We start from the raw sequence: 14181 nt of genomic DNA, 5'->3' as shown, positions 1-14181 counted from the left end.
CCGGGAGTAGGAAAGTTCTATGAATGGAGTATTATTTAAGCTGATATATGAAGGAAAGGTGGGGAGTCAAGAGTGTGTAGAAAGTGTGTAAAGAAACCTACTGTGTTTCAAGGCCCAGAAAGTAAGAGAAACGTTGACCTATTTAAGAAGCGAATGAATTTCCTAATGACTTGAGTATAGATTGCAAGGCAGAAAGAGTGGTAAGAAATATAGAAGGACAGGTAACAGAGAGCCTTCTGAGCTACACAAAGACTTTAAACGTTGGCCGAAGGATGTTCAGAAGCCATTGATGGACTTTTAGAGGAGAATGCTAGAATGCGAGTACTGTTTTAAATCATCCATCCTGCTGCTGGGTGGAGAATGGAGATAGTGTGGAAAATTTGGGTGATTAATTAGGAGAATAGTGCTGTAATCTAAGAAAGTTCATGTGAATCCACTGGAGGATTTCTACACTTCTAGGTAGAATTAATGTAGGAGACCCAGGGCTGAGCTAAACTATTCTGAGTCCATTATAAACCTCAGTGATGGATTTCACGTGTATGAGTGTATAAACATATTGACTTAGAAGAATAGTCATGGATATTGGCATTTTCTCTTTACAAATGTAATATCAATCCAAGTTTGAATATAATTAAAATAGTGTTTCAAATAATAACGTTACTAATTATTGCACAACTCTGCATTGTGTCAATACAAACTGAAAAAGAGGGATCTCCCTCCCATTCTCCAAATAAGATGCAGAAAATAACCAGCCCTACCTTATAGGTGTGTAATGAGAATTAAATGGATGACTAAATATACAGGTTTAGCACAAAGCTTGACATACAATCAGTGGCCAACAGGCATGACTGGGGAGTAAATGATAGAACAGAAAGTAAATTGTATGACTCCTCAAGAGTCTTGCTTACCCTCTGTAACCCAGTACTCCCCGTTTAGATTCTCACTTGCCCAGACCCTCTGATAGTGGTGGCTGCCTCCCCTAGGTGTCCAAACTCTGAGCCCTGCAATTATAGGCTACTACTTTACATCGGGTAGTTCTATGCCCAAGCATCTCCTCACCAAGGAGATGCCCTGCCCTACCCACTGCCTTTGAAATTCTGGTCCCAAAGCTTTTATCAATCAAGGAATAGCTGCCTGTCTTTCTTGTATTTGTATTGGAATAACACGCTATTCTATCTACATATCAAGAATTAAATGCGCAAAGATGGAGAAAGTGTTTTGGTTTTGGTTTTGTTTTTTTCAGTTTCTGGCAGACTACATCAACATCTAAAATGTCTCAGTCTAATTTAGCCAAAGGGTACATTTGAAGATTTTCAAGGTTTCCTTCCATTTCCACTTCATTTTCATGACATGAAAATATTTCACAGGTAGCTATCAAGGCCAGGACAAAGTTTTTGCAGGGTTTACTGTATCTTTTTTCAGTGTGATAAGTATTTTAAGCATTTACTATGTACCAAAGGTAGGATTTTTTGCAAATTTTATTTCCTTTGCACAATAAATGTAGGACATAGATAATTATATTTCCATCTTAGAGGTCAAGAAATTAAGGTTTATCAAGATGAAAAATTTGAGATCTATGTGTAGAATCCAGATCTAACAGATTTTAAAGCCTAGGTTCTTTTATTTACACTGTTCTGCAGTTAAGGTGGGATTCACATGTATGATTGTATTACCATGTTCACTTAGAAGAATAATCACGGATACTGACATTTTTTCCTTTGAGAATGTTATACTGGGACTTCCCTGGTGGTCCAGTGGCTAAGACTCTGTGCCTCCAATGCAGGGGGCCTGGGTTTGATCCCTGGTCAGGGAACTAGATCCCACATGCCACAACTAAGAGTTCTCATGCCGCAACTAAAGAAAAAGATCCTGCGTGCTGCAACAAAGGTCCTGCGTGCCGCAACTAAGACCTGGCACAGCCAAATAAATAAATAAACATTAAAAATCTAATTTAATTTAATTAAATAAAAATTAAAAATCACACCAAATATGTCAACTTTAATAACAATAAAAAAAGAATGTTATACCAATACATGTTTAAATGTAATGAAAATCGTATTTTGAATAATAAAGTTACTAATTATCACATGTCTACATTTTGACAATACAAACTATAAAAATTCATTTAACTGTTCAGTAAGTGCTTCCTCTTTGCACAATGCTAGGTGAGGAATTATGGAATTAGAGACATAAATCCCAGGTACTCCTGTCCTCAGCTAATTTAAGATACAGTGAAGGGGACAGTCATTCATACAAGTAATTATTCCAAGCAAAAAGAAATAAATGCATGTGTAACCAAGGTGCTGAAAGACTGCAGAATGAAATCATGAGTAAATCCAACTGGAGGGAAATGTTTCTATAATTCATAAGCATAGAGAGATTCTATTTCTAGAACCGTAGCTTTGTTCGGTGCAGAATAACATTATGAAGGATTAGATTCTCGGACTATTTTTTTTCCATTTTTAAACATTTAAACACACAACAGTTCAAAAACTTGCAGTGCCTCACAATATAAATCTAAAGCTTTGGAGAACATCATATTCAAGGTGTTGGGAAGCTGGGGTCAATGCTGGAGAAACATCTATCCAGTTAATATTCATCAGTGAAAGACATGGTGGAGGAAGTAGAAACAAAACCCTAAAAACTTCCCTAGAGTGGGATATATTCCCTAGAGTCTTGATATATTATTAAGTATCAAAAGTTTTTGATAATAAAATGATACTGACCTAATGCTTTAGAATGAAATACGTTTCTTTGTCATCAAATTTTCTAATTAGTTTATAGCTAAAAACAAGAAGGGCGAGAAAGTAGTTACAAAATTCTGAATCCAAGAACAATTTACTTGCTTATACAACTTGGTGAAATATTACAAATGTGAACATGTTTAACAATCTCACTGATATGTATTTAAAATAGTCATTTAATAAAGTACATATATACTTAATTATAAAACAGTTTGGAATTCCAGACATCAATACCCTCAGAGAGACCTAAATTATATAGTGCATAAAATATATTATAAATGTCTTGTTACTGTTGCTAAAGAAGATCATTTTTAGCTTTTGTAAAATATAAAAGCAAAATTAATATTTTACAAGAATCCTTATTTCAAGTACTGTTGGGTATCATCTCACCTAAAAGTTTTAGGATATTTTGACTATTTCAGCATTCTCCTTGTGATGATAAGCTGGTTTTGGTACTGAGACAACCTGGTTCATTATTACAGTACTAGAACTAGTTGAAAATTTCCCATAATGAAGAGATCAAGTGGGTTGATGACCTCATGTCCTATGAAATGTGACTTTCAGAACATACATTATTAAGGAGCATGATATAATTATATTCACTTTAACTCTGCATGACTAAAAATAGTATTAGTGTGTGTGTGTGTTTTTGTGTTTTTTTTTCTTTTTTTAGATACTAGTATCTTTCTTCTGGGAAGGAAAGTGAGTGCTCAGGAGAGAGGTGGCAATTCTGAAATAAAAAGCATCATGTAAAGATAATTTAGCACACCAAAGTGATAAATGGACTGATTGATATTCAGTGTTGTTCCTAAATTTTAATTTTATACTTGCTGTGTTACAACTTGAAACTATAATTCTCCACTTCTAAGATTTGGTAGCATAAACTAAACTCGCTAATCACTCATTGCTTTTTCTATAGTTAAATCCTGCTGTATTGTGAAAATGACTTATTCATGAAAATGTTCCTTTGTTATCCAATAAAAAAAAATTGTTACCATTAGTTACACTCCATTTCTGGAGCTGTGAAATCAACCCAGATAAACAGCAAGTTGAAACTTCAGAAGAAAGTGCCTTATAGTTTGGAGAGTATAATTTTGGACATGTTTGCATCTATTTAGCAGTTATATTCCATGTCTCTTGGGATAAAGTGGAAAAAGATGCTTTAATCCATGATTTGTAGATTCACTTTTGTCATTGCTTCAGTAAAGAGCTAACAATTTCTTAGATTCTAAAACAGAATGAGCATCTGAAAGCATTTTTTAATAGTGAAATACACCAAACTTCTCATTCATGGTTGAAGAAAATGGGGGAGGGGCTGTGTTAACCAGTGAGACATGAAGGACGAGCTGTAGGCCTGCCTGTCACAAGGCTGATAGCTTGGTGATGGTTGTATATCATCTACCCTTCATTGGCTCATGAAGCCCATCTCAGCTGAAATGCAAACGTGTGGCATGACACGTTTATTTTTCATCTTCAGTCCTGATAGTTTTGGGCTTCCTGTGCATCATTAAATTGTTTCATTTCCCTATGTTCACCACAGATGTGCTGCCACCAGTTCCAGGCCAAGGGGATAAAACGGCAACGATGCTCTCAGATGGAGCCATTTATAGCAGCATTGACTTCACGACCAAAACCACTTACAACAGTTCCAGCCAAATAACACAGGCTACTCCATATGCCACTACACAGATATTGCATTCCAATAGCATACATGAATTGGCTGTTGATCTGCCCGATCCACAGTGGAAAAGCTCAATTCAGCAAAAAACAGATCTGATGGGATTTGGTTATTCTCTACCTGATCAGAACAAAGGTAACAATGGTATGTCAAGTCCTTACTTCCTGAAGAGTTATTTTCATATCATTTTTGCATGAGATAGAAAGTAGTATTTGTTGTTCAGTTTAGTGATTCATCACCAGGTTCACTACCCAAACTAAAAAATATACCGGCATGTATTCAGTACCTTCCACAATCCCCACCACCACCACCGTCGTCACTATCACCACACACCAACACCAATCAGTTTCATCCTTTTAGCTCTTTTTTCAATAGTGATCAATAGTCCATCTCGACTTCCATTAGGCAGGATAGACAAAACATGCCTCCACTGTCCTATGACATCTGCTTCTGAGTTGCTAACTGCATGTTCTGCATGGGCTTGTGCTGTGAACTAATCACATGATGCCACTATGACCTCTGCCCTTTAACCCTTAGCCTTACTTTACATCCCTGACTACCGATTGGCTGAGGGATTGTCTAATAGAATGCCACACAACCAGTCACAGGATTTCAGCACCACCAGCTCTCACAACAGCTCAGAGAGGAGTGGCAGTCTCTCAGGTTGGTCTCGTCACAGTAAGGAGAAATATTTGTTTGTCACCAGCATATGACCTGTGTTCCTAACAACCATGAAGAAGTACCTGGATCACAACTCACTGTCAGACATTTATCTTTCAAATAACAATAACAGTTTATCCTAATGAAATCATGATTTGGGGGAGGGGGGTAAAATTCACCATCACCCTTTATGTACTAATTATACAAGGATGTATTCAGGGAAAAATAGTACCATTTTACTAAATACGAATTATTAAGGATCAGATGAGTTTGATCTGCCTTGAGCCCTGCTTAAGAGTCCAGAGAACTTTACAATAAAAAGATCTTGTAGGAAAGTCAACCCCATGGTGTGGACAGCAACAGATGAATTCAACAAAAATGCAAATGATTTTGGCAATTGTTCATAACATTAGGAGTCTGGTGATGTGACTTCCTATCTTTGGACAATTTTTCTGAAATATTATGTAATAGTATTCTATTGAATGATATTATTTAGAGTAAGGTCCTGATACCATGCTAAACGAGAATGTTAATATGGGACATTACTCTTTACATTTAATTGCCAAAAAACCCCTAATCTTTCCTATTGATAATTCTTTTGTGCTGTAAATTTTCATATATATTCAAGATACAACAGCTGAACTAACAGTCTGTACTGCAGGTATTGTATAGCACACGTGGGGAAAAACACATTTTACTGGAAAGAAATATATACCTATCATAATGAATATCAGTGATTTTCTCTAGGCCCAAGGATCCTCATCTCTAAAATGAGGAGGTCCTAGCAGACATTCTAACTTCCAAACATAACATCTGTGTTGTGTATGACTGACGACTTTATCTGCACATTTCTAGTTGATGCCATGACCTTATTTGCTTATTTTTTCATACTAGTGATATACTATTTATTTCTATGAAGTTTTTTTTTAACCTCAGTTCCTTAATAAAAGATTATGGTGTATTATGATATGTCACAGGCTACGAGGCATCAAAGCCATAAAGAGTTAACTCTTTTACGTCATTAGGTTAACATTTACTAAATGACTTTTCCTCAGAGATAAAACCCTTTCAGTCTGAAAATGTTAATGTTCTCTCTCCCCTCCAAAATGAGCCATTTGCTCTTCTTACCTATTGGTAGAATTAGATACATTGTAGAATGCAGAAAATTTTAAACATCTGTTATGAATTTAAACTGGCTTAATTATATAGGGGAATTTTTTTGAATAACCTTATATGTCATTTGTACTGTCATTTATTTATGAGGAATCCCACAATTGTACTGAATAATTAAAAAATTAATTTTATCCTAGGCTTATTTCATTCAAGATATGCAAAGTCTCAATCAATATATATATATATATTTTTTTCTTTTTAATCTATATATTGTAAGCCATGGATTGTTTAAGACCTTCTGTGAATTCCTTATTAAATATTCTGTATATCTTGATTACCACTGAGTTTTTAAAGTTATCTTTTGAGTAATTGTAAGCAGAACATGATTCACAATAGTGCTTACTGCTTTTTTGAATCCATTAATCTGAGTGACATTTATATATATATATATATATATATATATATATATATATATATGAATTATATTAACTACTTCATCTACATTTGAATACAAAATTACTTAAATTGGTGATAGAAAGCATTCTTTAGGAGGTAAGAGTGATGAGATTATTCTCTTCTTAGTTTAGTCAAATTGAGCTTAATATTAGTTTGTTTTGTGCTTATAATCAGAGGTATGTTTCCTAAAGCTTAGATTTAAGATCAAACTTCCCTATGGATATTGGATCATATCATACTGATATTATAAGGTTTTCTTAATTTGTGCACAGTGATAAAACAAATTTAAAATAATCACAGTAATAAAGAAAATTGGACATTCCTGAGTTATATGAATGAATTTCTCACCCTTTTTGAAACACTCTTATGATTTATTAAATACATAAGTTCTTAGCACTTCTCTTAAAAAAGCCAACCATTAAAAAATATAAAACTCAGATTTTTTCAAAATAGTATCTGCAATCATAATTTTATATATATACATGCATATACAACACAGTGCCAGTAGTAATAACTAAATCTTTTTATATGCCAGTATTTGTTTAAAATAGACTATAAGTTTAATTTTAAAATGAGCTATTTTCATAATTTTCTTTACATAGAAATCATTTGTTCAGCATAAGTAAATATAAATCCAAATATTTACATTTTCAGTTGAAGAGGGACGGATCAAATATGTTTGCAAGTCATCAAAATATGTTCCCCTAAAATATAATGCAGGCAGTTCTCACCTTAAAATGCTTGATGATCTTTGGTGGCAAGTAAACAGCAACACAATGAATGGGTTCACTTAGATCAAGATACAGATCTCAGATAGAGAATTTAATTTTCTTAGCTCATATCATATGCCACTATTATGCTAAGAGCCCACCTCTTAACTCATTCTAGAGAAGACAAAGCATGTTGATTGATAGTCTTACCAAAAGTACCCACAATGAGAGGCAGAAATTTCCCCCAAAGAGGGGAAAGTAGACATTGTATGGAAAACCCTCCCAAATTCCCCCTATGAATCACCTCTGCTTCCACAGCACATTTTTAAGTAAGTTGTTTGGAAGAGTTGATAATGGCTTTCCTGACCTTGGACAAGGATTTCAACAGAGCTGGGTTCAGAGCTGCTGAAATTGTAATTTCCAGTAAAGCTGCTGCCTTCTAAATTGCTTGTTCTCTTACAGTGTGAATACGGACCACAAACACAGAAAGAACCTCTATTTTCTCATCTATAAAATGGAGATGTAAAAACTTCCCTATTTGTGTCACTCAGTTCTGGTGGTGATCATATAACATTTCTAAAAGTGCTATAAAAAGTGAAAAGAGCATAGTACACATATAAATATACAAGGGATAAAAGAGGTACAACTAGGGAAAAGCTATGAAGAACACACGCCCAACCCATTCTTCTTTTAAGTATTGAGACATAGTTCTGATACTACCGAGAAAGATACAATCTTGTTTATGATTGTTTTGATCAAGAAACAAAGAATTAAGGCTCACCTACCTTAAACACAAAAATTACAGACTTAAATTCAATCAGGTTTATTATTTTTATTCTGAGAATCGGATTATTTCTGGGATCCTCATTGGGGTAGGAGTTGGGTGTGGAATGGCTTTGGAAACAGGTAGGATTTAGTTTGCTTTGAGATAGAGGAGATGCGAGAGTGTGATAATGACTGGCATTTACTGAACATTCTATATATTCTGAGCCATTTATATGCCTTATCTCTTGTAATACTCAAAATAACCCCCCAAGATAGTAACTTTATATTTTTTTACATGTATGGAAATTGAGGTGATATCTATGAATAACTTGTCAAGTAGGTGAGAAACTAGTTTTCAAACCCAGAGATCCAGCTCTTATCCTCAAAGCAGAAGATACCTGTTCTCCTTTCTCTTAATACTTCTTCTGCCAAAGATAAAAAGTGAAAGGAAAGGTGAAAGCACTCAGTTTTCAGGGATGCTCTTTTAAATATGTGTGTATATGTGCACACTACCTAGAAAACAGACATAATTCCATAATTGGCAATAGTGTATACGTCCAGTTCAGTAGTTTCATCACTTTCTGGCACTCAAAGTTATTATAATTTTCTGAATTGGCTGATGCAGGTTAGTAATTGGTAGAAGAAAAGAAATGAGGTAAACTTCAGTGGTATCTCTATTGTTAGATAGCTCTGCTACAATTTGATGCTCATAACTTTTAGTTCCAGAAAGATGTAGTCCAAGGGGTCAATACCATTTTTTTTTTTTGGAGATACAGCTATTGACTGTAGTGGGAGTGACAGAAGTTGCTTAGGTTCCCCTGAAACATTTTTTTGTCATTCTGCTCAAGAAGTACACGTTTCTGCATCCAACTGTGGGCCACTTGGGAAGAAACTTGATGTACTTAATTTTGGCGGAGTAAAAAGTACTGCACTGAACAAATGATAAAACTATATTTTTATATTTTTTAAACTCTATTTCATTAAGCTCTGGTAATTCCAGATATGGCTTATATGCTGCCAACCTACTTTCTGCTCATGTTTTGTACATGAATTCATTTGTATTATGAGAATACTGAAACTGATTACTCTATTTCCATTAACTTCCCCATATTTGGAATTTTAAGAAATGTTATGCTTAGACATCTGGGAACTACTCTCACTATATGCAAAAATAATTGTGCCATTCATTAGTCAGAAATTCTATAAAACATATCATTGTGAAAGATTTATAAGTATCCTCAGATTGTAGTTGATTGATTTTTATAAGTTACTTTTGAGAGAAAACTGTTACTCGCCTGGATTAATTAAATTGAGTAAATTCTAATGGAAAAGTTTAGCCTGTATCCTTAGATACTGCATTTTCCACCGAGACAGATTATGCAAAGGAGCATTATAAACGCACTAAAATCTGACATTTGAAAGAATTTGTTATGGCCCATTATTTCATCTAACAATGAAAATGTGGAGGCAGCAGACGTGAATAAATCAATAAATTAGCTTTTGCTACCGCAGCCATGTTTTTGGTTCATTCAACTCTGCAGTTAATGCATTGTGAAAGAAACAATATCATTTTGAGTGATTTATAAAAATGTTTTTCTTATTATATCATTTCATTGTTTATAGCTTTTAACAGCTGTAACATACTGATTCTGGTGTTTTGAAAACATAAATACATCTTCCTGCCTGATATACTCTGTTTCTTGTGATATTCACTATGTCTGAATAAATGTATTATTATTTTCAGGTGGGAAAGGTGGAAAAAAGAAGAAAAATAAAAACTCTTCTAAAGCACAGAAAAACAATGGATCAACCTGGGCCAATGTTCCGCTACCTCCTCCCCCAGTCCAGCCCCTTCCTGGTACAGAGCTGGAACACTATGCAGTGGAACTGCAAGAAAATGGGTAAAAATATCTCATATACCAGCAAAATGCCCAGGGCTATCCTCCTTTCTCTGTTATGCATTTTTGTCTTGATACTGTGTCGTCTTCCTGTTTTCCCTGCCGCCTTCCCAACCTGTTCATTGCTCCCCCCCTCTTTTATTGTTTGCCCCATCTATATATTTTTAGCTGATAAATACAACACAGCACATATTGAGGACGTAGAATCCTTGGCCATCAAGTGCCTTAGATTGTCTGCAATCATGATAATGCAGCCTCCATTTATAATATTGCTTGTTAGTTTGAAAGCAAGTAGCCCAGAGCTCTGTGAACTAAAGAGGCACTCCTGAGAAGGGCTGAAAAGGAAATTAAAATAACCTTCTTCATCATCCCTCGCATTTCTCTAATGACTTGATGTCTGGCCATAGCAGGGCGCCCACTGTTGAGCTCCATCACAATGGGATAATTGTAGGGATCTGGCCAGTGGGTAGGACTTTAATCATCAGCTTTGATGGGAATTTAGGGGTCCAAACAATAAAGGAGGTTCAAGCCAATGCACACTCTGTAACAAAACCTTTTAAGTTAGAAAATTTCCTTTAAGAGTTTTAAGTTAAGTATCCAGCTTCCTTATTCTTTCCCAAACATCTCACAAGAATTGGTTTGTTTTCCTCTGTTAGTTTAAGTGTTAATTGATTTTGAAGTAGAAAGACATTGATACTGTTTATTTTTTAATCCAAAAAAAAATAGCTAGTCAGAAGAAACATAGTCTCTTTTTCTATTTTAATAATTCTAAGTGCTCTGTCTTCCTCACAATTTCCAGGTCACCCATTGCTTTTGACTAAGAAAAATGCAGAATAGAGGCAGCTTTTTATTCCAAGTTTTCCTTTATTTAGAAGTATTTAGGTATTAAAATATCTCAGTTTATTTAAATAATGATTTTATTTCTTATCTTGTTTTACATAAAGATCACATGCACATGCTTATAATTTTTTCTCCATCTCCTTTTTTCTTACATAATTGCTGTCTTTGAGGTCTCCAGATTCATTTTCCTAACTAGAACTTTCTTTATCACATTTGCTTCCGAAAAAAGATTCCATTTGCTTTTTCTTTCAGTTACCTAATATATATACACATATACTCTAAATATTCATTATATACACAGATAGATAGATGGGCATGCATATATATAAATAAGCATACCTCCATATTTTTTCTCTATATCTTTCTTTCCCTCCAAAGGGCTTCATTTGCTTTTGTGAGATTGTAGTTCCCATATATATGCATGTCATTTTTATTATACTTTTGTTAAAACGTTCACACCTGAAATAGGAAGTTAAAAGTATACCTTCTTTCTCTGACTTTTTTAAAAACAAAATTTTGCCCATGATCTTATGTAATACATATCAATAATAAAATATGTTAGTGTCACACAATTCCTAGGCAGGGAAGCAGGGAACAGAGGTGTGTGTTTCACAAGAAAATATTATTACAGGGCTTAGAAAAATGCATTTTAAAGGCTGTAATTAGAAAATAAGAAAATAGAACTTGTAAACTGGGGAGAGAAAAGTAGTGTTGTTAAACATTTACAAACATAAAGTCTTGAACTCAGATAGCGTAAATATTGTAGGTAATTTGGAATCTTGATTAGTAGATTTGAGATGATGATGACTTTGTCCATCTCTTGTTATCTTATTAATATTTTTGTATTTTCTAATGTGAAAACCTTATAATACTGAAAAAAGATTTTTAAATATTTTCTATATTTATACTCTGCTCTTCATGATATTAACTTTGAGCTTTTTTTTTTTTTTTTTTTTTTTTTTGCGGTATGCGGGCCTCTCACTGTTGTGGCCTCTCCCGTTGCGGAGCACAGGCTCCGGACACGCAGGCTCAGTGGCCATGGCTCACAGGAGCAGCCGCTCTGCGGCATGTGGGATCCTCCCGGACTGGGGCACGAACCCGCGTCCCCTGCATCGGCAGGCGGACTCTCAACCACTGCGCCACCAGGGAAGCCCTAACTTTGAGCTTTTATAGAATAGTTTATATGCCTTGATTTGAAACTTATGCAAATTTAAAGTTTTCTTGAAATATAAACAAAAAGCTTTAGAAGTCACCTGTTTTTAATAATTTTTAACAAACAAGGATTCAGCAATTGTACTTCTTATGGTGATATGTAGATTTTGTTTTTGTTGTTTTAGTATATCATAATAGAGACCTTATTCAACATACATTTTTTTTAAGAACTGTTAAGCCCAGTGCCAGAAAGGAAAGCAAAAGAGATGAAAGAAACAAAAACACAATTAATAAGGAGGATGTGATCCCTGATTTAGGAAACTCACAGAATTCAGAGGTAGAGACCAGAAACCACACACACACACACACACACACACACACACACACACACTATTTTGTATGGCAAGCCCTAGCTAAGCAATGTGTACAAAATAATAACTTGCATACAGAAAGGGATAACCATGTATGCCAGATAAGGCTGGGGCAAGCATATAGAAGTTGAGTTTTGAGGTGAATCTTAAATCACTTATTCACAAATAATAGTACCCAGAGTTGGGTGTCTGTTGGGTGCCAGGCTCTGAGCCAGAAGCAAAAAGGACAAAGATAATGAGAAGTAGTCCCTAACATAAAGTAACCACCACATCAGAATAGCTTTCTAACCAATGAGTACAACAAAACGTTACTAATGTCACTATTAGTCATGCAGATGGAGAGAAATTTTCCTAGCCAAAGGCAAAAAATAGAAATAAAATGAAAGATGAGGAAAAAAAGGAATAGTCCCATTAGTTTTCCTTTAGTACTTCCTACTTTTCCTTTGAAACCCCACCCTATTCTAGTTAAGGTTACTTACCTTTCCTTTATTTGTCATTATTCCTTAAACTTACTTCTCTATTGTAATACTCATCACATTGCATTCTACTTGCTTGTCTATATCTTTCTGCCATATGAGGTTTGTTGAGCTTGAAACATGCACAGGATAGAAGATAATTTGAGAAGGTGTCGTGAGGCCAGTTGTGAAGTCTTGTATGTCTTATAGGAATTCTGATCTTTGGGTATAGAAGGTGGATTGGAGGACATGAGGCTAGGGCAGGTAGATAATGTATGGGATATTGCAGCAGAATGGCCAATACCATGAAAATGATAAGAGAATAAAATAAGGCAATGGCAGCAGGATGGAGAGAGAGGGATAGATTTTATCTTTCTTGGCCTTTCTTGAGCTATTTTCCCCCCACAATACTAAATATCAAATGTTATCAAATCATTGTCCTAATAGACGATGATTTGTTAATTCAGTACTATATCAACAATGGTAAATGTTCTCTCTCATCAATATGCCTCTCTCAGCTAGACAAAAATGTATCAAAATGTTTGTTCTTAGCTATAAATATAATGTATTTTAATGTAATCATATGATGCTAGGAAGAATTCAGTAGTAATTCAATAGAAAACTAATGCTTTGTTTTGCTATTGCAATTAGAAATTGGCAGGCTTTTGTGGTTGTTGAACTTTATTGTATTTTTATTAGTAGTTTGGTGTTTGTATCTGGCCTTTCACAAGTTAGTTCACATGCAACATTGATTTGTTGCCATCCTGCTTATTATTCACCAGGCAAGACAGATAATATGATGCCTCATATTTCACTGACAGGAAGTCAAAGAACAAAAGCTCCTCTAGGAAAGGTTGGCCAAAAGACCTTTGGATTGGCATTAGAATCGTTTTCACAGTCTTTTTTAGGTTACTGCAAGAAAAAGTTGAATTTTCATTGCTCAAAGATATACATCTGTAAATATGAAGGAAACTCTGAAACCAGAACTATGCTTTGCATAACATTCATAGAGTCATCTATTATTTTCTTGCCCTTCCTCAGAAACTGCACAAAACCTAAGTATCTGTTGTTCTGGAATGAATTAAGACATGAATACCTCAGAGGTGATGCACAGTTGTCCCCATCGTATGATTTGCACCATATCCCAAATTTCTTTGACCTGTTCTCTCATGTTCTTCGCCTAGACTTTCTTTTATCCCCCTCTCTCTATTTTCCACTTCTTGCATAAATGACTGAGATGAATCCATGGATTTTTCTTAGTTCTGCTTCTGTTCCACAGGGGGACAGAGTTTGCTCACTACTGTTCTAGATTTTCTTTGTAGAAAAGACTTGGCAGAAT

The 14181-nt window shown here is 34.8% G+C and overlaps 1 protein-coding gene across 1 annotated transcript in view; it reads left to right on the top strand.

Moving 5' to 3' along the window:
- ROBO2 (roundabout guidance receptor 2) overlaps positions 1 to 14181 on the top strand; it is a 197957-nt gene that overhangs the window by 148907 nt on the left and 34869 nt on the right. The window contains exons 19-20 of the mRNA XM_073804650.1: positions 4285 to 4566; positions 9871 to 10027. Of these exons, the coding sequence (XP_073660751.1) occupies positions 4285 to 4566; positions 9871 to 10027 (439 nt within the window). The remainder of the gene's footprint in view (positions 1 to 4284; positions 4567 to 9870; positions 10028 to 14181) is intronic.

Source organism: Tursiops truncatus, chromosome 4 (assembly GCF_011762595.2).
Source record: "Tursiops truncatus isolate mTurTru1 chromosome 4, mTurTru1.mat.Y, whole genome shotgun sequence".
NCBI classification, from domain to species: Eukaryota; Metazoa; Chordata; class Mammalia; order Artiodactyla; family Delphinidae; genus Tursiops; species Tursiops truncatus.
The sequence above is the reverse complement of the archived record's forward strand: the minus strand, read 5'-3'. Positions and strand labels throughout refer to the sequence as shown.